Genomic DNA, 25,627 nt, shown 5'->3' on the forward strand with positions numbered 1-25,627 from the left:
ATGGACAGCTGTAGTGACATCAGGGCCTGTGTGTGTGTGGATGCCTTAAACATGCTTTTGTATAAGGCTGTTATTATTTCATTGTAATATGGCACAGTATAGTTTTGTCCTTCTGTGAAGGCGAGCTCCTGGTCTTGTTTATTAAATAGCTGTAAACGAGGTTGTGTTTGCAGCTGTTACTGTGTGTGTGTGTGTGTGTGTGTGTGTGTGTGTGTGTGTGTGTGTGTGTGTGTGTGTGTTGAGACCTGAGTAGTGTGTTGATGCAGGTTTGTGTATATGAAAGGTATGAGTGAAACAGTGAGTGTGAGAGGGCTTTGGGCTGTTGCTTTACTGACTGTACACAGCCTCATGGATACATGTGACCACTTGTTTAAGTACGGTATGCTCACAACAGTACACATACATACACCCACCCCAGTACGGTGTACTCACAACAGTACACACACACACACACACCCCCCTCAGTGCACTATTGACACAGTTTCCCAGATCACTGCACTACTAACACAGTTTGCTAATCATTACACAGGCTGCCTGGCTCACGGGGTTTGTAGTATGGACACTTTTAAAAGTTCTTAAGAACTTTATACTTTATATGCAGGAAACACATGTAGAGGTTTGGAAAAGGGAGATTTATCAGTTTATCCCTGTGTGTGTGTGTGTGTGTGTGTGTGTGTGTGTGTGTGTGTGTGTGTGTGTGTGTGGCGAGGCCTCCCCTGACGCGCACTGCTAACCCCGTGGATAGAGGGGGTAATTGGATGTTCAGTAAGTGGTGGTATTGACTGATGAGGGTGACCTGGAGCACTGGACCTTCAGACCTGGAGCACTGGACCTTCAGACCTGGAGCACTGGCTGACCTTCAGACCTGGAGCACTGGCTGACCTTCAGACCACCCTGTCAACAAGCTCCTCCTGTTGCTCATTACTAAGCGGTAACGGAAACTTTCCTGGTTCCAGCATCATGACCCCGCCCCTTTGCCTTCCTGGTTCCAGCATCATGACCCCGCCGCTCTGCCTTCCTGGTTCCAGCATCATGACCCCGCCGCTCTGCCTTCCTGGTTCCAGCATCATGACCCCGCCCCTTTGCCTTCCTGGTTCCAGCATCATGACCCCGCCCCTCTGCCTTCCTGGTTCCAGCATCATGACCCCGCCCCTCTGCCTTCCTGGTTCCAGCATCATGACCCCGCCCCTTTGCCTTCCTGGTTCCAGCATCATGACCCCGCCCCTTTGCCTTCCTGGTTCCAGCATCATGACCCCGCCCCTCTGCCTTCCCGCTGCTCATCAGAGTGCTTGATTGGCCTTTCAGAGATGCTGTCTCTTCTGTATAGGGTGACCTATAAACCCTGAAATTACATAACACACCATTTCATTTCATTTAAGTATTGGGCCCACACACACACACACACACACACACACACACACACACACACTTTCATCGTGTGAAGTGTTTCTTGCAACATCGCTGTAGTTTTCTCCAGTGAGAGGAAAGGTGATGCAGAGTGGATGATGGGTGACTAAATGAGTTGGACGTTTGGGCCTGCCGTGCGGGACGTTTGGGCCTGCCGTGCGGGACGTTTGGGCCTGTCGTGCGGGACGTTTGGGCCTGCCGTGCGAGACGTTTGGGCCTGCCGTGCGGGACGTTTGGGCCTGCCGTGCGGGACGTTTGGGCCTGCCGTGCGGGACGTTTGGGCCTGCCATTGTGGGAATTCTTAGCTTTAATATAAAAGCCAGAAAAAAAACACATATCTGGAAATATTTATTACTTGTGGAGATAGGACACTGGTGTACACACGACCTGTGTGTGTGTGTGTGTGTGTGTGTGTGTCTGTGTGTGTGTCAGAGAGAAATGAGAGGCAGGGAGCAGTAAAGATGTGAGGGTTCTCTTTAATGAGGTGTAATTTTGGGAACAGACGAAGTGTGGGGTGCGTGTGTGTGTGTGTGTGTGTGTGTGTGTGTGTGTGGGGGGCAGACTGACTGTACATTGTCCTCTGGGCTGATCTCTGGATGAGGTCTAATTCAATTTGCAGGGAACAGAAGGTAATGATGAAGGCCACGGTTATTAATGAGGGAGACCAGGGGGCAGGGCCTGTGTTCTGCCATTTGGTGGGTCTCTCCATCTCCGTCTCACTCTCTTTCTCTCTCTTCTCTCTGTCTCTCTTTCTCGTACTCACTCTGTCTTGCACTCTCTGTCTCTTTCACTCTCCACCATCTCCCCTTCACACCACACACACACACACACACACACACAAACACACCATGTCCCTCATACACATCTATAAAAAAACGAAGAGATTCACATTCAAATACGTGACCAATTAAATCCACTGAAAAGCTTGGCCAATCACAGGAAGGCTTGACCAATCACAGGAAGGCTATCAACACATTCCCACTCAGGTTCATTTCGGCTAACTTTATTGGCTCCGGAAAACCCGTTTTTTATTTCATTGTTTTTGTTTATCAGCGAAGTGACTCAACGTTTCTTGCTGTGTTTTATTACAGCCACTGTCAGGTGGTCCTTGGTATGAGATCGCCTCGGTAACGCTACGGGGCGGGCCACACTGAGGCGCCCACCCCATTGTGACCTGCCCCCATCTGCAGTCGCTTGGAAACATGGGTCTGTGGTTGCTTGGATACACTGATAAACAAACCTCTCTGCTATAAAGAGAAGCACAGGGTTTGAGTTTGAGAGGATGTGATGTGAGCTGTATCCTGAAGGCAAGATCCAAGATGAAGACTGTTTTAACAGCTGTTAATTGAGTGATGAAGTCTCTGGGACATCTCTGCTTGGCATGGAAATGAGAATTTGACTGTAATAAATAAGTATAAACTGAAGTTATTGGCACTTTTAAAATGCCAGCAGTTAAATACTGTAATTACTGTATTTAGTTTGGTCTTCTTTTTGCTTCTTTTATATAATTGTTTAAATGATGCAGTGTGTTTTTCCTTTTAAATATGATAATTACAGTTGTTATTGACGTAAGGGTTTTCCCCACTCTGCTGTGAGCTGTTTATTTTTCGTCGTCTTTGCGATAGACTTTTTTTTTTTTACCCCCTCATTTCCGCATATCCGCACCGTGGAGGGGAAGTCTGTGATCATTTCTCTAACATTACCAGAACGGGGCTGGGGGCGGAGTATTGGGAAGAAGATAGGAGACCTGATCTGCCCAGTCAATGCACTCGTTGCCTGGGGGTGTGGCCTCTGCGTGTTTGGGGGGGGGGGGGGGGGGCACTCTGCACTCCGCACTCCGATGCTTTACAGCCGTAAATTGGCTGGCCGTCCTACTACCGTGCGTTTCGTCTCCACGGTAGCTGGTAGCTTCGTCCTGTGACACGTGAGAGGTGTTTGGCCGCCTCGGTCCACGACGGCAGCTGGCGTGAGATGGATGGCATCCTTGGTCTGTGACTTTGCCTTCCCGTGGAGGTTCATGGCTGTTAATGAGGGTGGGGTCTCTATTCCTGCCCTCGCCTCCATCCACCTCCGCCCCCTCCGGTCCAGTAACAGACGCTAATTAGCTCCCAGCGCTCAGGCGGAGACGAGGGCAGAACCTGTTTGTGACCCGTGGAGGAGCAGTCATGTCTGCGGTTGTTAGCTAGTCTCCTTGCGCAGAAGCTGCCATGCTGGGCTGACTGAGGTCTCAGCTTCTCGGTGGTGTTTCGTGGTCGGGGCCGTACCGACGTTGGCTCGTCTGTCATAGAGAAACATGGCGGAAGCATCGAACATGGGTTCTAGCTTCATTAATGGCACTCCAGTACTCTACTGTCCTCCAGTAGTCTACTGTCCTCCAGTAGTCTACTGTCCTCCAGTAGTCTACTGTCCTCCCGTACTCTTCTGTCCTCCCGTAGTCTACTGTCCTCCAGTAGTCTACTGTCCTCCAATAGTCTACTGTCCTCCAGTACTCTACTGTCCTCCAATACTCTACTGTCCTCTTCAGTTTCACATGTAGGTGGATTTCATGCTTCTGTAGGTTTTTGAGTAAGTGATGTCATGAGGTGATTTCTGACCTGTGGTCAGTACCTCCACCCGTCCTCCACCTGCGGCTGACGTGATTCGGTTTCACGGGGAGGGAGAGGTAGAGAGGAGAAACGTTGGACATGATCGGGGACGTTTGACATCTTTGATCTCATTAGTCCTTTCAGGATGGCATCTACAGTGTGTGTGTACACTGAACTTGCTCATTGACCTGAATCCACACACACACTTTTTGGTGTTTGGCTCCCTGCTTAGGCGTGTACCAGACTCTTCCTTCAGTCCGTTAGCATCTGAACTCTGCGCCCTCTGAGGTCTGACGGGTTTTCTGGTTTGTCTGCCGTCTACTTCGCTGTCCATACTGGCCGTGACGCCACGGCGAACAATGAATCAGATCAAAATTCATGCGCATATACACTAATCCGTTAGCTCTCCAGCTACATGGAGGTGGAGTTTGGAGGTGAAGAACCTCTTTTCCACACACTTCTCGTCACAAAGGGGTGGGACTCCACCTGTTTCCTTCCTAGCTTGAAGATGCAAGGGTACAAAAGCTCCTTACAGCATTACAGACCTCTAGCAGGTTGGTGTCTGTTCACGTTTGTGCACGTGTGACCAGGCGGAGCGGTCGTAGCGTGTGCCATAATCGCAGGAACACGTGTGGAGTCATCATCATCCCTCCTCGCCGGCAGCCCAGACTGAAGTGATCCGGGTTGTGCATGATCAACACCCAGCGCCCCGGCTGGATTCATCAGCTCCTTTTGGCCATTTTAATAAGTCCTCGCCTGGATCTGCATACAGCAGCCCACAGTCCCGTGTTTACTGTTCATGAAGCTGTCCGATTGGATTGAAGTTAATTGATAACAGACATGGAGGAGCTTAATTGCCGTCCTGGATTGGGCCCAGGTGCCTGTGAACAGGAGTGATGAGTTCCAGCACGTTGGGCGCCGTGCGGATGTGAGCCGAGCCGGAGGCTCTCGGAGGCTCCCTGCCTGCGTGTGTCCGTCTGCATGTCCGGTCTGCGTGTCCCGTCTGCCCGGTGTCGTCGGGTCAGCTCTTGGCCCGCACGTGCTTCGCTCACTCAGCTGAAGTGTTGCTGATCACGGCCCAAAACCACTTATCCCCCCATTTTTTCCACCATTCTTTTTCTCTTTTGTTCTCTCCCTCCTTCCTTCCTTTCACTGTCTTCTCATAAACAACCTCATAAAGTCTCTCTTTGCGCCTAAAGCCTGGAGTCGCTGTCACACACACACACACACACACACACACACACACACACACACACACACACACACACACACACACACACACACACACCCAAACCCAAGAAGGTTCAAATCATTTGCTTTCATACACCACAGTAAAAGAAACAGCTATTGCCAGGCATGACCTTTGACCCAACAAGGCCTGTATTGTTCCATCTGTGATCTCTGCCCAGTTCAGGCTATGGTCTTCACTGTTGGAGGCTTACTGGGATATACTGGTTTCTGATCGAGCCACTGTCCAGTCAGTAATGGTGTCTCCCTGTCTTGTCCCCTCTCCTTGCCCTGTGTTCCAGGACCGGAACTGAAAGCTTTGGCTGTCCTGTCCTGTCCCGTCCCGTCCCGTCCTGTCCTGTCCCGTCCCGTCCCGTCCCGTCCCGTCCCGTCCTGTCCTGTCCTGTCCTGTCCTTTCATTGGCTTGGAAAATAACAGTTAGTTATGAAGCTGCATCTTGGCAGATTGCGGTGAAGCCAGCGCAGTAACAAACACATGGCAGGATTAGAGCTCCCATCTGCTCTCAGATGACCTTCTGACTTGAGTGCATACAGCCCAAATGCCTCTTCTTTTCAGTAAAGGACTGAAATCATGGATCTGCAAGCAGAAGCCCCTAAATTTCTCGGAGATAACGGCTCACTGGACGTCTCCCTGTGAACTGGATCCGAGTGCAATGTGAAGAGCGTTCACTCTCGGGCTCCATTACCGGTACCACAGCGGCCAGGGGCTTTAGAGGAGAGAGAGAACGACTTCGCTTGGAAAGGCTTCTGACTTCCAGATGCTCCGCTCTGAACCCCAATAAATCAGTGATTCATCGTGTCCATTTAAAGGGGCCCTAGAGTGTGTTTAGTCACTATTTTTTAATTGTTCTATTATGTAGAAGGTGTGTGACTTTGGGTGAAAAATGCCCAAATGCGGTTTTTACACACCCGTTCACCTTCTGGTTGGCCCTGGAACGAAACAAGCTGCTTATTTCTCTTCTTTTTTGGAGGGCTTGTGAATAGTCGATGACCTCTTCTCTGATTGGCTGGATTATGGCGCGGCACCACAAAATCCTGTGACGTCCGTCTGTGATGTCAGTCACGTCGGACCGGCCCCTCTCCTCAACGTCAAGCGCTTAGCGAACCCATGGTTTTTAGACTGGAGGAAAGCTTTGTTTTTGTGGAGTTCCTTTGTTAATGTTGGTTAGTTTGAAGGAGGCAGCAAAGGAGTCCCACGGATGTCGGTACCATGGACCAAACTCTCCTTATTCAGGATGCTGAGCTCAACACATGTCTCACTTCTCTGGCACATATTCCTCGAGTGCTGGAAAAGCACCCAGACAGACGCTCTTTTATTCAACAGTGTTTGGATGGTTTTTTTAACTGCTAAAATTCCACAAGCCACCGCGCCCCCCGTCACACCGCGGTCGGCTCTGCCAGGCCCCCGTGGCACGTTTGTTGTGTGTTCGTAGTCTGCCGTAGAAGAAAACCGCCTTCATTTCCCTCGTGCGAAGCTCCACCATCCGCTGTGGAGAGGCTGGCACGGCATGCCCCGTCACGCCCTCCTGGGACGTCATTCCCCTGCCGGCCACTGGGGGCGCCAGCGCTGCATCAGGGCCTTTTACACTTTGCTGCCACTGAGCTCAGAACTCAGAGCGGGGGGAGTTCAGCGAGGATGTCTACCTGCAGGTGTGGCCGCGCTGTTGGCCAGATGCCTGTGTGCTTCAGGCCTGGCCCCTCCCCCTTTGGCCTCCCAGTGGGTGGGGGGCATGCTCACTCAAGCGGACCCAGGCCCGGCGTAGTTCACGGCGTGCCACTGGATCCTTTCTCCTCTCTGAGATCCTGATCAGGCGAAGGATATTTGAAATTACTTCGGTTAGCTGAATGGAGTGATTCTGCTTGCCGATAGTCGAGCCCGTGATGACTGAAGTCCACCTTAATGGCATCCATTGACTGCGGCCCTGGGAAGGCCTTGTATCTCTGGACAATTTAACACTGTATTGAAGAAAATCTTCAAGGTGTTTAGAATTGATTTTTTTTTCCCTTTGGATCCCCGGAGCTATGAAATTCCCAGAGGGCACAAAGGCGCCTGACGGCTTTAATGTGAAGAAGCCCGAACGAAATTGAGTTCCGAAGTTTGTCGCCACTTTCTCAAAGGCTGTGGGCCTTGACGCTCCTTGACGCTCTGTCCGTTCCGGCAGGCTTTGAAGTTTTGGAGTGTGAATTTCCTCCACACCGAGGCTCCTTACACACAGCATCTCCCATTCACATGTGGACGTCGCACCCTGTTGAATGCAGGAGGGCACGTTTCGTAGATGATGCCAGATCAGACCCGTTAGTGTTGCATGCCGCCCCCGCCCGAATCTCTTTGGGTAAGCAGGTTTGGCCCTTCCTTTTGTAGAAGTGCATGCTGTTGATTGTCTAATCCGTCCCTGAGAGGCCAGCGATCCAGAAGCTTCTGTAAAAACACCCACTCTCTCACGGGACCTCGGGACGCTCAGGACCCCCAGAGACCAAATGATAGGCTTGCCCCCACAGCAGTGTCTCATCTCTAGGGACGAGACCCGGAGGCGTCCCGGTCTCGCTGGACACGCGTAGTGTTAAATGAACACGGCAGGCATTAGGAGCACGTGTTGCTGTTATTGAATGAAGGCTAGTAGTGGATCGCTTAGCATTTACAATAGGTTATAACGGTATGAACGCCTTCTTGTGTGTGTGATATCAACCAATGAGCACAGCTGCTCTATAAGGCATTGTGAGCAGTGTGTATAGGAGACGTCTCCGGCTCCGTCAGCAGATGGACAGCAGACAGAAATCCTTGAACTTCCTGATGAGTGAGTGCTTGCAGCTGGCATGTACAACTTCTGATGCTCTGCCTTGTTGACGGGAAACACGGGAGTTGGCCTAACCCTGATCCTGATCCAAGACTGACCCTGATCCTGATCCAAGACTGACCCAAGACTGACCCTGACCCTGATCCAAGACTGACCCTGATCCTGATCCAAGACTGACCCAAGACTGATCCTGACCCTGACCCAAGACTGACCCTGACCCAAGACTGACCCTGACCCAAGACTGACCCTGACCCTGACCCAAGACTGACCCTGACCCAAGACTGACCCTGACCCAAGACTGACCCTGACCCAAGACTGACCCTGATCCTGATCCAAGACTGACCCTGACCCAAGACTGACCCTGACCCTGACCCAAGACTGATCCTGACCCTGACCCATGACTGACCCTGATCCTGACCCTGGCCCTGACCCAATACTGACCCAAGACTGATCCTGACTCTGATCCTGACCCAAGACTGACCTTGATTCTGACCCAAGACTGACCCTGACCCAAGACTGACTTTGATCCTGACCCAAGACTGACCCTGACCCTAGACTGACCCTGACCCTGATCCTGACCCAAGACTGACCCTGATCCTGACCCTCAACACACTGTTCCCCACTGCCTTAAACAGCCTTAAACTTAACACAGAACTACACATCTTGAATGCCAGTGGTAGCAGCAGGTGAAATCATGTTGTTGAGGTTTGTCTCTCAAGTTGTTTCTCGAGTCCACGTTTGACCTGCCCCTGTGCAGTGTACAGTGTACAGCACTGAATTCACTATTGGAGTGTAAGCACAAGACATCGTCTTCGCCTGCATCTCTCATGACTCTGCTGAGGCCACGTTTCCACATTTTTATAAATACATCATCTCTCACAGAAATGTTGAACTTGCCTCGTTCAGCCCATATCTCTGTGATTTGGTGAGTCACCCATCCCACTGTGTTAGGCGTGGGGTTGCAGGTGGGGTCAGGGCTGGGCTTACCCTCGGCCGTCTTCTGCGTAGTTAATTTTGTGTGGTTCACATTTAGTCTCTGACGGAAGACTCCTAGCCTATCTTCCTCCCCGTCCTGTCCAGATAACCAAAAACTTCCTGTTGACCCCAAAGAAGAGGAGTGTGTGATCTGATCTTCGCAGTCTCCACGATCCAGCAGCATTGTGGCTGATTCTGCTTCTGTGATGTAGCTCTCCTCCATTAACACGGCGGGTCTGAATTAAGCAGCCGTCCCGAGTGTTTGGGTGTACCGTCAGACTTCGTCTGCGTTGCCCCAGAAGGCCAGCGTTTTATGCTCAAGGGGTTCTCCCATGGCTTTGATAGTGTAGCAGTCTGGAGAAAAACGTAGAGCTGTTTTTGAGGCAGAGCAGGCATTAAAAGAGTCGCTCTGAATTATTGAAAATGTTTTTAATCTAATCATCGTGGGAAGTGGATAAAATGGCAAAAGATTGCTTTAATTGTGTTTTTATTTTTGGACCGTTTCCCTCTCTGGTGTGTTTTTATTTATTTATTATTATTTTTTTCTCCTGGTTGGAGTGAACTCTTTGCATACGCCTCAACCCAGACTGGTTCACTAGGTTTGTTGAATAGTTAATGAGTGAACCCTCTCACTCCCTTCCAGGAGATGAGCTTTTATAAGGCGACCGGGCTGGTGGCTCCTGGTGGGCTGTGGGGAACCGCCCTGCAGGCTGACTGGGGCTCATTTAGAGCAGCTTTAATGTATCTAATTATAAAGCATCTTCCTTACGGCGCAGCGTGGCCACCAGAGTTCTGACTACTCCACCCACACCGACAACCAAACACCAGCAGACCAGGATCTAATTGGGCTGGCAATTAGTCCAGTGTCCCTACGTCTTTTTTTTCTCCTCTCTCTCTCTCTCTCTCTCTCTCTCTCTCTCTCTCTCTCTCTCTCTCTCTCTCTCTCTGTTTGTCTGTCTCTCTCTTTCTCCTTCTCTATCTCTGTCTGTTTACTCCCTCATTTCAGCCTGCATCTCTCACTCTTTGATCTTCTCTAGTTTCGCTTTACAGACGCATGACAACAAACGTGAGTTTAACTTTACATGCCTTTACAGACGCATGACGACAAACGTGAGCTTAACTTTACATGCCTTTACAGACACATGACGACAAACGTGAGTTTAACTTTACAAGCCTTTACAGATGCAGGATGTGGGTGTGTGCGGTGTGTCCCCTCTGATTCTGAGTGATACACACACACACTCCTTTGCTTATCTCTGTCTTGCTAAACCTGTCTCTATTTCTCTTTCTGCTATCTTTCTTTATCTTTCTCTTTCTAATCACTCTATCCCCCCATCCTCCTTTGTGGGTACTCAGGTCCTTCTTGAGTTCTGCACTGCTCTGAGCTGACAGCAGTGTGCGTGCGTGTGTGTGTGTGCGCGTGAGAACCTATTAAGGCCTTAATAGTCTATTGTTTTTTGGCTAGGAATGGAGCTGTTGACTGCTTCCTAATTTAATCTGGGTGGGGTCACTGTTTCCTCCTGCTACTGTGGAGGTGATGGGGCATAATGGGCGCAGGTGGCCCCGTGTCTGCATCTCATCTGCAGCGCTGCAGGTCTACAGGATGAAGAGCCTGTACAATGTCAGAACATTACCGCTAAAAACAACCCAGCCCAAACCAAACAGCATGTTTCACAGCTAGGAAGGAGGATACATGAGCAGCTTCGCCACACCAGAGTGGAAATCACCCACACACCTCCACCTCCATCTGCAGACAGGCCCAGATGTGGGAGGGACACACATCACCCCCAGGTCCACCTGCCCCTCGCCCTGCTACAGGCCTGTGTTGTATTTGAACTTGGACTAGATAAATTTGTCAGAACTTATTGATCAGTTCCTTTTCCATTCCTAAAATGAGAGCTTAAAGGAACACACCCACTATACACATACACTCACCTTTACACTCACACCCACTATACACATACACTCACACCCACTATACACATACACTCACCTTTACACTCACACCCACTATACACATACACTCACCTTTACACTCACACCCACTATACACATACACTCACACCCACTATACACATACACTCACCTTTACACTCACACCCACTATACACATACACTCACCTTTACACTCACACCCACTATACACATACACTCACACCCACTATACACATACACTCACCTTTACACTCACACCCACTATACACATACACTCACCTTTACACTCACACCCACTATACACATACACTCACACCCACTATACACATACACTCACCTTTACACTCACACCCACTATACACATGCACTCACCTTTACACTCACACCCACTATACACATACACTCACCTTTACACTCACACCCACTATACACATACACTCACACCCACTATACACATACACTCACCTTTACACTCACACCCACTATACACATACACTCACCTTTACACTCACACCCACTATACACATACACTCACCTTTACACTCACACCCACTATACACATACACCCACCTTTACACTCACACCCACTATACACATACACTCACACCCACTATACACATACACTCACCTTTACACTCACACCCACTATACACATACACTCACCTTTACACTCACACCCACTAAACACATACACTCACCTTTACACTCACACCCACTATACACATACACTCACCTTTACACTCACACCCACTATACACATACACTCACCTTTACACTCACACCCACTATACACATACTCACCTTTACTCTCACACCCACTATACACACGCACTCACCTTTACTCTCACACCCACTATACATATGCACTCACCTTTACACTCACACCCACTATACACATGCACTCACCTTTACACTCACACCCACTATACACACCCACTCACCTTTACACTCACACCCACTATACACATACACTCACACCCACTTTACACATACACTCACCTTTACACTCACACCCACTATATACACACACACACACACACTCACCTTTACACTCACACCCACTATACACATGCACTCACCTTTACATTCACACCCACTATACACACCTACTCACCTTTACACTCACACCCACTATACACACCCACTCACCTTTACACTCACACCCACTATACACATACACTCACACCCACTTTACACATACACTCACCTTTACACTCACACCCACTATATACACACACACACACTCACCTTTACACTCACACCCACTATACACTCACCTTTACACTCACACCCACTATACACATACACTCACACCCACTTTACACATACACTCACCTTTACACTCACACCCACTATATACACACACTCACCTTTACACTCACACCCACTATACACTTGCACTCACCTTTACACTCACACCCACTATACACATGCACTCACCTTTACACTCACACCCACTATACACACCCACTCACCTTTACACTCACACCCACTATACACATACACTCACACCCACTTTACACATACACTCACCTTTACACTCACACCCACTATATACACACACACACACTCACCTTTACACTCACACCCACTATACACTCACCTTTACACTCACACCCACTATACACTCACACCCACTATACACATACACTCACACCCACTATACACATACACTCACCTTTACACTCACACCCACTATACACATACACTCACCTTTACACTCACACCCACTATACACATACACACACACTCACCTTTACACTGACACCCACTATACACATGCACTCACCTTTACACTCACACCCACTATACACACCCACTCACCTTTACACTCACACCCACTATACACATACACTCACACCCACTTTACACATACACTCACCTTTACACTCACACCCACTATACACTCACCTTTACACTCACACCCACTATACACTCACCTTTACACTCACACCCACTATACACTCACCTTTACACTCACACCCACTATACACATACACTCACCTTTACACTCACACCCACTATACACACCCACTCACCTTTACCCTCACACCCACTATACACATCCACTAACCTTTACACTCACACCCACTATACACTCACACCCACTATACACATACACTCACCTTTACACTCACACCCACTATACACACCCACTCACCTTTACCCTCACACCCACTATACACATGCACTCACCTTTACACTCACACCCACTATACACATGCACTCACCTTTACACTCACACCCACTATACACACCCACTCACCTTTACCCTCACACCCACTATACACATCCACTCACCTTTACACTCACACCCACTATACACGTACACTCACCTTTACACTCACACCCACTATACACATACACTCACCTTTACACTCACACCCACTATACACACCCACTCACCTTTACCCTCACACCCACTATACACATGCACTCACCTTTACACTCACACCCACTATACACATGCACTCACCTTTACACTCACACCCACTATACACACCCACTCACCTTTACACTCACACCCACTATACACATACACTCACACCCACTTTACACATACACTCACCTTTACACTCACACCCACTATACACTCACACCCACTATACACGTACACTCACCTTTACACTCACACCCACTATACACATACACTCACCTTTACACTCACACCCACTATACACACCCACTCACCTTTACACTCACACCCACTATACACATCCACTAACCTTTACACTCACACCCACTATACACATCCACTAACCTTTACACTCACACCCACTATACACATCCACTCACCTTTACACTCACACCCTCTCACCTTTACACTCCCATGGACACCCACTCACCTTTTAGGAGTGTTAGCTGTTACAGACCATCAACTACATGTCATCAAAGTGCTGATTGACGACAGTTAGATGTACATATCTCCTTTTCTTGGTAGGCAGTGAACCGACAGTGCTGCACTGAAATATCGGGCCAAGGGGGCGGGGCCTCTCTGGTAGACGGGATCGTCGGGACCCACTCTCTCTCACTAAGCCACCGTAGCCTGTAATGAGAGGGGGCCCTGGGAGCCGGACTGAAGGGAACGGGAAGAGAACAAAGGGGGTGGGGGGGGGGGGGGGGGGGGTGGTTCGCCCACGCCGTGCTGCTAACAAGTGCAGCTAGCAGGGTCTGTTTTAATAAAATCACCCCCCCCCCCCCCCCCCCCCGGCTTAATGAACCTTGCCTTGAACCCTCTATTTAATTGCTAGTGCCCAGCTTTTTTATTTTTTATTTTTCCTCAGGAAAGGAAGAAAACAGCAGTTTTTCATTCCGATAATTAATTTTTCAGGCAGAGCTACTGAATAGCAATTTAATTAGGCAGCTGGCATCGTGTGAGCTTTCGGACTTTTTTTCAGTAAGAATGCTGTTTGGAATAAATAAGGATCCTCGAAAAAGAAAAAGGAGAGCGGACCTCGCACTGAGCCATGCTGCATTATTCTGTAGGAAATGGAAGCTGGAGTAATAATTTGTGGGGTGGTGAAGGACTTTTTGTGCTTTTAGTGTTGCTCCATAATGAGCCTTGGTTCCTCCTCTCTACTGCCCCCTGTGGGAGGCCTGTGGGCACTCCGCCTTGGCTGTGCTGTCTTGGCCCTTTATCCCCATGGTCACTTGTTTGTGAGCCATGACATTGGTGTCGCCTAGGTTTGATCTGTAGGTCACGCCTAGGTTGGGTCTTTCTTATATATGAGAAGTATGAGCCGAGTGTTTTAAGAAGTGGATAAGGTGCTTTAAATAGGAAGTTAAGGGTCCTGGGAACCCAACACTGTGCAGATAAAGACTCTGAAAACCCAACACTGTGCAGATAAAGACACTGAGAACCCAACCCTGTGCAGATAAAGACACTGAGAACCCAACCCTGTGCAGATAAAGACACTGAGAACCCAACCCTGTGCAGATAAAGACACTGAGAACCCAACCCTGTGCAGATAAAGACCCTGAGAACCCAACACAGTGCAGATAAAGACCCTGAGAACCCAACACTGTGCAGATAGACACAGAACCCAACACTGTGCAGATAGACACAGAACCCAACACTGTGCAGATAGACACAGAACCCAACACTGTGCAGATAGACACAGAACCCAACACTGTGCAGATAGACACAGAACCCAACACTGTGCAGATAGACACAGAGAACCCAACACTGTGCAGATAAAGACACTGAGAACCCAACACTGTGCAGATCAAGACCCTGTAAAGGTGTACTACTAAAGGTGAACTGATGAATTTTACCTGCCATCCTAACATAGTGTCAAACACCAGTGTGTAGAATTCATCAACCAGCTCCACCAGCACCACGCTGAACTCCAGCACTCTTCTACTCACTGTTTTTGTGTTTGCTCAGGAAGCGTGTCCAATAGGTTCCTGACATCTGCACTAAGATGTAATGGGCCTTGTACATGTTGAGATAAGCCTCCTCCTTAGGCCTTACAGACAGGCTTAGAAGATCCCTGCCTTCTGTAGGCTGGTCACTGGAATACAGACTCCCTGATGAGGACTTCTCATCCTAACCAGGCTCTGTCAAATGTAAAGTGGTGTCTACAGGGACCATCCTACATTTCAAGGTCTTCAAACACACACACACACACACACGCACACTCACTCCTTCCCACAAAGCATCTTTGTGTTTGGCTCTAAAGGCCTGGGCTCCTTGTCTGTCCAGCAGGCCTTGTGGGTCACCCCTGGACATAGAGGGGGTATCGCTTAGCAACCCAAACAGGTCCTGGGCCGGTGTGTGTGGTCTCCAAGGGTGACACACCTGCTCTTGACAGGTGTTTCTCGCTTTCTGTCTTACTCTGAGAAGATAAAAGACCAACACATATCACACACACACACCCCTCACTGTGTCCCTGTCTCCACACTGAGGCTGAATGTGTGTGTCCCAGCCTTATCAGCTGTGTGTAATTTCAAGGTGCTTTTAGGCGAGGTTGATCCGTTAAATATATTTACTATAGTTTTTGTTTTTGGTTGTCTAAATTAGTGAGCATAGTCAGTGAGCTAATCCGCTGATCTAGCTCAGAGGCTTGTGTTAAAACGTCATTAGACACCTGTTTCTGACACTGATAATGCAGGCATCACTGTGCAGACACTGCTGCTGGACTGAGGGGTCCACGCTAGCCTGTCCCTCCTGACCTACAGCAGGGTGGACAATTAATTTCTACAAGGGGCCACATGAGAAACCTGAACTGTGTCATAGGGCCACACCAACGATGACTTGAACTTAATTCTACTCAACTTTCTTCCATTGTAAATTGCACCAAATTATATATTTTGAATAGCTGGCACTGGTAAAACTGTTCTGGTAAATATGTATAATTAGTAGTGGTGGGACTTTAACGCGTTAATTTCGAAAATGCAAAAAGTGCGAAAGTGCGAAAATTAACGCACTAAAAAAATTAACGCATTTAAGGCATGAGACACTTTTGCACCGTGGAATGTTTCTCAGTGCACGAGTTCCAGACATACAGATTATATGGACGCACAATAAGATCATGATGGAGATGACTGAAGAGGCTACGCTGGTGGAGGGGAAATTTAAATATAAGAAACTTTCAGATGGAAGCACAAACACAAATAGTGTTATTTGCACTTTATGTAGGAAGGAGTTCGCTTATCACAGGAGCACTTCCACCCTTCGTTACCACCTCAACGCAAAACATGTTGGGGCTAACGCGCAGGTCAGTAATGATAACTTAGCTGCTAAATGTATTCCTAGTACGATAGGGTGACCAAACGTCCTTATTTCCCGGGACATGTCCGTATTTCACATCCTGTGAAATTTCCAAGTGAGGAAATGTCCTGGTTTTTAAATGACCTTCATTGGACCATTAAGACTGGATTAAACTTTCGCGAGTGGCCGTAGCGCGCGACTCCGCACGCGTTTATACATGACGCGTCACATTATTTGCAGTGTTGTTCGCGCTCTGTGGTCGAAGATTAAGGCTTACAAGAAGCGCTGCACATTGCGTCAACTGATGCAAGTTACGAACTGCCGTCCAGAAAGACAATGTCGAAGAAAATCCAGCAGCTGTATGATGAGGAAAGGGAAGTAAAACAGGTTATTGTGAAGAGCGCCACAAATGTGGCTCTGACTGGGGATCACTGGACCTCTGTTAGCAACAAGAATTATCTTATAATTCTTATAATTATTATAGATGATGAATGCTTTGAGCATGCAGAAGACCACTTCTAGGCACTATGGAGATGCCTGTGGCAGAGGCCTGGTCTATTCAAAAAAGAAAAATAGACCATCTAAAATGGTATTAAAAAAACATCTTCTGATTTACTTCAATTCTTCCAATATCCTGAGCAAAACTCCCAAAATGAAACAACATTTTTGGTCAGAATTTCCAGTGTTTTCTGCACTCATCTATTGGTCTGTGTAGTAGACTGGTGGAAAAATAAACAAGATGTTTAAGTCTATGATTATGTTCATTGATTCATTCATCATTCAAACTTAAATTAATATTTCTCATGTTAAATACTGAAATGCGATTAAAATGCGATTAATTCCGATAAATAAATAAATTAATTAATTAATTACAACGCTTCCGATTAATTCGATTAATTTTTTTAATCGCGTCCCACCCCTAATAATTAGGCTATGTGAAATTGTGGTGTAGAGGTCAAATAAGAAAACACAAACAATCATTGAATCAGTGCAAACAAGATCCCAGCAATGTCCTCAACCCGCCTCGTTACAGTGCGTTGGGAGAGTGACACGTTCTGAAACGCGGCCTTTTTCTCTGGACATATCAGTGCAACGGATTCCAATAATCAGAAAACGCCTTACTTTTTCTGGCGATTTTGTGAGGAATTACATAACTTGTGCTGACGGCTGCATCTTTGGGAGTGTGAAGTTTGGTAACAAGACCTTGTTGGGTTTGCAGTTTTGCTAGCAGCGCATCAGACTCCTTTGCAAGCTCTTCGTCAGTCAAATTTCTGTATTTCTCCTCATGCTTGGTGGAGTAGTGATGATCAAATTATAATCTTTCAACACAGCGACCTGTGAACCACAAATTGAGCACACAGCATTATCTTTTATTTCTGTAAATAAATACTTGGCAGTCCATGTCTTGTTAAAAAACGTGGCATTCCTTGTCAACTTTTATTTTTTTAAGTGAGCTGACATCTTGGGGTAATCTAACAAGCATCACTTGTCACTGTTCACCGTGGTGCTTTCAAACGACACCACGGACTCCCGCCCTGGCACCACGGACCACTGTTGGACTGAAATCCTCCTTGACGTAGCGATACTTTAGCAGTTAGGATTTCAGGAACAAATGTAGTGAGTAATGATGACCGAAAAGGTGGTTAAAGCATCTCAGAAATGTGTTACTCATTGCTGTTGATCCATTTGTCCATTCAGAAAACAGCAGTGCTGTAAGAACTGCCAGCGTGCGCTAATATCCCACTCAGGCTAATAAAAATAAAGAGGTTTGTTTGGTGTGTGTGTGTGACATTTATGTCACTCCATCTCCCAACACCTCCAACCCACTGACGATCATCTCTGTCATCGCCATGACGAACCACGGTGTCCGTCGTGCGATTTCTCGGTGGCTCGGCTGTGAGCTGTTACTCGCCCTTTTCACGAGGGCTTCCACCAGGAAGCATCCAGACCTAAAGAGCGCATCTTCCTCTGACTTGACGTTCCCCACGTTGGCGTTTATCAACCATTAAGCAGGACCCTGCTCCCAGTGCATCGTGCTCTCCTCCCGTGTTCTGATGTCTTTTTAATAAAGTTCATTTGCATGTTGATTGTACTAGTGTGGCGTTATCTTGGGAAGAGCCGGGATCCGCGGCCCAGGGCGCCAGAGGGGAGACGGCGTCTGCCCTAATGCATCATTCATGTTCTTCTGAGCCTCCAGGACCTCGTGATGAGACACTACCATGATGAAGGGAGTACTGAAGGGTGCTGAGGTGGCTTCACTCGCTCGCTCCTCAGACGGTTCCTCGCTGTCCTTTTGTATTGCATCATGCTTTTTCTCCTCGAGACCAAAACTCCTGAGTCTACATGTCTGATCATTTGGCCCAGAAGGTCAGATTCAACTTTGATTCCAGGATCAGAGTAATATTTTGTGTTTTCTGTTCTCTAGATAACTTGCATTACTTCAGATCAGGACACGTGCGCGTGTGTGTGTGGGGGGGGAGGATGTAATTTCTTCCTATTTCCAGTGTTACTGGCAATTTTTTTTTCCCTCCTATTTGAACTTTTATTTACACTTGGAAAAATAAGAAATTGAGAATGTTGAACCAGCTACCTGTTATTGATTGTCTACGTCGGTGCCCCTGACCACGTGGATGGGAGTGTTTGAAGTGTGACAGGACCGTCAGTTCCTGTGACATTGACGGACAATGGCGCTGCGTAGACGAGACCTCAGCTTTCACCCGTAGGAAAGCAGTCGAGCGTGACGACACGTGAAGCGCTAAAACTTTACTGCGCACGTTTTTCTCCTGGGGCCGCCAGCCTTAACATATCGGTGAACGTTTGTGAAGTCCTGTGAGTGCTTGTGCCTTCTCAAGGCCGTGCCTAGGTATTTTGAGTTAATTGCCTTTAACTCAAAATATCAGCAGCTCAGAGTATAAACACAAAAAGTTCATAGTGTAAATAGTCAACAGGACAGAAATAATTGGAACTTCAGTGCGGTCACGCAGAAGTTCAACCATCGGTACTTGTTGAAGAAAATGAACATTAGAACATGTCTGGACCCGTGAAGACGAAGCAGGTTAATATGCTGAACCCAACGTACAGTGCTGTGCAACAACCTTCCTGTGTGTGTGTGTGTGTGTGTGTGTGTGTGTGTGTGTGTGTGTGTGTGTGTGGTCGTTTCCCACAGAGCCAAGGTGTTAGCGCATCATTTGGTATGCATCATTAACAGTTGGGTCCCCTCAGGCTGCCCCTGCTTGATGGGGTAATATTGAATGCCAGGGGAGTCCAGGGGTGGTTGGGGGCGAGTAATGGGGCAATATTAAGCACTATCGGTGGGGGTGGGGTGCAACTCTTGAGAAGTTAAGCTACTGTAATGCTCTCTAACGCGATCCACGTCCAGCATGGATGGTCACCCTGTGACGTAGCGGAGGAGACGTCCACCACAGAGACGTGTCTTACTCTTCACCTCTGCAGCATATCTGCACACGCCATTCCTGTCCAGTCTGTCCTCCCAGAAAGCCACAGTGGACCGGCAGCAGGAAACGAGGGTGGACGCTGCCTCTGTCCCCCCCCGCTGCCATCCCAGTCCACACCCCACTGCCTCTGTCCCCCCCACTGCCATCCCAGTCCACACCCCGCTGCCTCTGTCCCTCCCGCTGCCATCCCAGTCCACACCCCACTGCCTCTGTCCCCCCCGCTGCCATCCCAGTCCACACCCCGCTGCCTCTGTCCCCCCCACTGCCATCCCAGTCCACACCCCACTGCCTCTGTCCCTCCCGCTGCCATCCCAGTCCACACCCCACTGCCTCTGTTCCCCCCGCTGCCATCCCAGTCCACACCCCGCTGCCATCCCAGTCCACATCCTTCCTAATGGGAAGCTGTGGTGTCGATTCGATTACCCGGAAGGTGTTGGAGCTTGATCTCCACCTGCAGCACCGACGCGGTGTTAAGGGGCTTCTCAGTGCAACACGGCTGCTGGGTGCGCGTCATTAGCTCAGGAAGGGGGTGGCGCCGGCCCAGACGGCCCTCTCATGTCGGCCGGCAGGTTTGTGTCCTCTCCTTTTCCCCCATCGATGCGGCGGGTTCCTCTTTGAACTAGTCAGAGGTGCGAGAGATGGAAGAGGACTGATATAGTGCTGCAGTAATGCTCCTCTTCTCATGGGCCTCTCAAACATGCTTTTAATGGTCACTCTTTGTGTCTGTTCTTCTTTCTCCTCTTCTTCTCCTTTCTCTCATCTTCTTTCCTCGTTTTCCTTTCGTAGATTACCTGGATTTGTGTTCTGGAGGTGTTATTGTGGTGTCCGTCTCCGCCGTGGCCTTGTGCGGCGGAGGCTGTTGGCCCTGACTGAAGATAACTTCAATTATTTATTGATTTCAATTATTGCTTAAAGGGCTGACCAAGTCAGCAGGCCAGGAGATGCCAATTTCAGATTGAAGCACCCTCCTGCGGAATGGGCTCCTCCACGTAGGAGCTGTTAACCTCCGCCGCACGTGTGTCTGAGCGGCCTGAAGGTGCTCAGCGCAGTTGAGTGGCTGTTTGCCATCGTAAAACTTCCATATACCATCTAATGATCTCTTTAGATCGCAAATTGTGTGCCTGTCTACTCTATGGGAACTTGTTAGATCTGGTGTGGTGAAAGACAAATTTATATAGCGCTTTTTACACTACATGTCACAAATCAGCTTTACAAGCGCATGGATCCAGATTCCTAATGAGCAAGCCAGGGGCGACAGTGGCGAGGAAAAACTCCCCCAGAGGGTTAGGAAGAAACCTCGGGAGGACCAAGACTCAAAAGAGAACCCATCCTCCATTGGGTGGACCAACTAGTAGAAGTTCATATTTATAGTTCGATTTCTAGGCCGAGTGTCACTGTCCCTCCAATGTAGATGTTGAGCCTCAGGTAGGAGTCACAACGGCGTGTCTGCGGTGGCATTAGCACATCCATCAACGGCATCAGCACATCCACTGGCAACCCAGATCATCTCCTAGGTGCTTGTATGGAATTTTATGTACAGGATACAAAGTGCAGGTTAAGTATGTAACCTGGCTCCCCCCTCCCTATCTGAATGAATCACGCCTCTCACTGATTATTGTCTGTGTTATCAATGCTTGTATGTGCTATGTACTCCGCCCTGCTGAGTGTATGGCGGTGCATGAAACATGCTGTGGCTACTCTGACCCAGAGCTCCCGGTGTTTTAACACTTGTCCCCGGGGAATGTATTCTCATACTTTGTACTTGTACGATGTATGACAATAAAGGCCGATTGATTGATTGAAATTAAACATCCATATTTATAGCTCACGTGCCAGTGATTAGCATGTATCTCCGGCAGGCTAATCTATAGCAGCATAACTACAGGGGCCTGGAGGTGACCACAGTCATGAGGGTCACTGAGACATTGCTTTACACCCAAGTCATTATTGCAATTGACAAAGCAATGTACATGAGGACCAACCAAGTATGCTATTTATTTATTGATCTCTGTGTTTTGATTCATTGATTTGATTGATTGATTGATTCCCCAACAATCTCATCTCAGCTTTGCCTGTTCCTCCTCTGATTCATATTTCCCCTGTTGGCTCTCACAGAGGGTTAAGTTTCTCATGCGTGTAGGGTCTGCAGGGTTAGTGTTAGGTTTAGTGTTAGGGCCAGCAGGGTTGGGGTTAGTGTTAGGTTTAGGTTTAGTGTTAGGACCTGCAGGGTTAGGGTTGGGGTTAGTGTTAGGTTTAGGTTTAGTGTTAGGACCTGCAGGGTTGGGGTTAGTGTTAGGTTTAGTGTTAGGACCTGCAGGGTTAGGGTTGGGGTTAGTGTTAGGTTTAGGTTTAGTGTTAGGACCTGCAGGGTTAGGGTTAGTGTTAGGTTTAGGTTTAGTGTTAGGACCTGCAGGGTTAGGGTTGGGGTTAGTGTTAGGTTTAGGTTTAGTGTTAGGACCTGCAGGGTTAGGGTTAGTGTTGGGTTTAGGTTTAGTGTTGGGGCCTGCAGGGTTAGGGTTGGGGTTAGTGTGCAGGGAGTCGTGTATGCGTCTTTTCTTTCGTGCAGGATTATTCCACACCAGCGGTCCTAACGTCATGTTTGTGTTCAGTGATGGAGTCTGGAGATGACTATCTCACCCCTGTACGACAATCAGCTTTGTGTCAACAAGGGGGTTGAGCTGTTTTCACTGGGACTGAGATCAGACTGATAGCCTGTCTGGCAGCTTTATCCCTACTAATGTTTCTGCCATTTCGTCGCTTGGCACTTGTTACAAAGTGGATTACATGCACGAACTTAGAAGGCCTTATATCCTTTCTCCTGTGTGTATTATAGTCATTCTGCAAACACACTTCCTGCTGATATTACTAATATAAGTTATACGCCGACAGACGCTCATGCTTTTTCTAGCTGTGTTAGCGTTTTGGGCTTACTTCTTATTTATTTATTTGTTTTGAAGATGCCAGTGTCACCCTTGAGGTTTACCCCTCCTGAAGGTGCTGCTTGCTGTGATGGTGCTGTAGAATCCTGGCGCAGGGCCCCAGGGCCCCAGAGTCTGTCGTTGTGAGTCACGTCCGTGTTCTGACAGCTCGATCGGTGAGTCATTAAGGAACACGGACAACACCACATCCGCCCGCTTCATGTCTGGCGTGGCGTGTTCTGTTTGAACCCCGAAGACATGCCGTCCCAGAATTCAGAGCTCTCCGCGTGCCTTCTGGCTGTGTGGGACGCATCTATCTGGAGTCGCTCTCTTCAAACGGAAATGGTGGTGGTGTAGCGCCGATGACGGTTGGAGATGTTCCACTGGTATCTGCTGGTGTCAGGCTCGTGTTACTCATGTGTGGTGGAGACAGCTGTGAGGGATGAGGTGTGTAGCCCCGCCCTCTTCGGCGCCGTGTCGGTAATTGAGCCCTGGAAGAGAAACGCTCAGCAGGAAGTCGGCCGTTCTGGTTCAGATCCGTGGCGGCTTGCGTCCTTCGGCTGTAGCGTTTGAGCTGACTCTTCACCTGCGAGTTTCGTCACACGTGCCGTGCTGCGTGAGACGCGTTTGCCCCGCCGGCCGCCCTAGTAAAGCTTGTCGTGTCTGCACGCGGTGTGGATCGGTCGAAGCCCCGCCCCCTCCTCTCCCTCCTCCCACCAGTGTCTGTGGAAACACGGACCCACTCACGAACACCGCTGACGTCCACACGGACGGGAGAGGGGAGGATGATGAACGACTAAACCGGACACGTCTGCAAGAACCTCTCGGTCTCCTAAAGCGCCGACACCTGCGGAGATGTTCTACAGTACAGCCCGGAGAGTGACGCGTGTGTTGCCATGGCTGACGGAGGCTGATGGAGGCTGACGGAGGCCGTTTGCGTGTAGCTCGCTACAACAGCAGTCGCACAGATGCGTGTGGACAGACTGTCTGCATGCATCCCACTGATGTCTCAACTAGGACCTGCGTTTCTCGGGACACGCCCCCTCTTCAGGACCTCGTCACACCAGTGTGTGGGGTCAGAATCTCAGGAGTGTGTGTGTTTGTGTGTGACTGGACGCATGCAGCAGAGCTTTGACTGTAGTGCCATACTTTGCTGTGTAGGGGACCGTGTGCGTGTGTGTGTGTGTGTGTGTGTGTGTGTGTGTGTGTGCGTGCCCTGGGTGTCCTCATTCTGCTGGGAGGGCGTTGACGTTTTGCAGGGTGGATGTCCTAAAATGCACCTCTTTTCAATATGAGTTATGATATGTGGTATGATGAGTCACTGAATGATTTGGATGTGCTGTTAGAGGTACTGTTCTACTTATCAGAGAGGGAGAGAGGGAGAGGGAGAGAGGGAGAGGGAGAGAGGGAGAGGGAGAGAGGGAGAGAGGGAGAGAGGGAGAGAGGGAGAGAGAGAGGGAGAGAGGGAGAGAGGGAGGGAGAGAGGGAGGGAGAGAGGGAGGGAGAGAGGGAGGGAGAGAGGGAGGGAGGGAGAGAGGGAGGGAGAGAGGGAGGGAGGGAGAGAGGGAGGGAGAGAGGGAGGGAGAGAGGGAGGGAGGGAGGGAGGGAGAGAGAGAGGGAGGGAGGGAGAGAGAGAGGGAGAGAGGGAGAGAGGGAGAGAGGGAGAGAGGGAGAGAGGGAGAGAGAGAGGGAGAGAGGGAGAGAGAGAGGGAGAGAGGGAGGGAGGGAGGGCACTATGGATGGTTCTGGCTTTAGCACATATAAAGAATAATGTTGAGTGATAACATTCACGAACATAAATGTGACCCCATAAGTGTGAATGTTTGTGGCTACGCTGTGGTAACGGGTCAGGGGTCGGGGGCGTTTGCTGACCCTGAGGGTGGAGGGTTGAGCAGTGTGTCTGTGTCCAGTACGCTGCCCACGTTTGGAGCTGTCTGCATTTTGTGCTGCTACAGCTCGCTGAAGGCCTTGCGCCCCCCCACCCCATGACCCGATGGTGTGGCTGAGGTTCCCCGGGAGTTCGCCGCGATAGCTGCCCGCCCCATCCTGGACGTGAAAGGATTAGACTGTCTGGCGTATCAACGTGACCCTCTCCAAAAAGAAGGCGGCAGATTAGCAGTTATTCATGCTTCTCCTGTGTGTGTGTGTGTGTGTGTGTGTGTGTGTGTGTGTGTGTGTGTACCATAAAACTGAGGGAGAATTGTGTTTTATGTTTTTCGTGATACACCCCGTGGGCTGCCCTGGCTGTGAAGTCTCCCTCTCAGTCAAATGTCTTCAAAGCCATACAGACTTAGCATTTCAGTGAATCTACTCCAGATAACCAGCTTGCATGATCTCACCATGGTCTCTCTCTCTCTCTCTCTCTCTCTGACCCACAGGAAGGCGCAGGACCAGGGAAAGACTGTGGTGGTGGCGGGCTGTGTCCCCCAGGCCCAGCCCAGAATGGACTACCTCAAAGGCCTGAGCATTATTGGGGTAGGAGTCCTTCCTCTCTATCGTATCTGCATGGTCTACGTACATCTATCACAAGAAGACGCATAGTTCATATTCTATGATGAATTTATGATGAGCCGGAAACATTAAAGTGGAATATTGTG

The 25,627-nt window shown here is 49.1% G+C and overlaps 1 protein-coding gene across 1 annotated transcript in view; it reads left to right on the forward strand.

The window, feature by feature from the left end:
* cdkal1 (CDK5 regulatory subunit associated protein 1-like 1) overlaps window positions 1–25,627 on the forward strand; it is a 120,715-nt gene that overhangs the window by 55,966 nt on the left and 39,122 nt on the right. The window contains exon 5 of the mRNA XM_076971261.1: window positions 25,409–25,505. Coding sequence (XP_076827376.1) covers window positions 25,409–25,505 — 97 coding nt within the window. The remainder of the gene's footprint in view (window positions 1–25,408; window positions 25,506–25,627) is intronic.

The sequence above is a fragment of the Brachyhypopomus gauderio genome, chromosome 13 (assembly GCF_052324685.1).
Source record: "Brachyhypopomus gauderio isolate BG-103 chromosome 13, BGAUD_0.2, whole genome shotgun sequence".
NCBI lineage: Eukaryota > Metazoa > Chordata > Actinopteri > Gymnotiformes > Hypopomidae > Brachyhypopomus > Brachyhypopomus gauderio.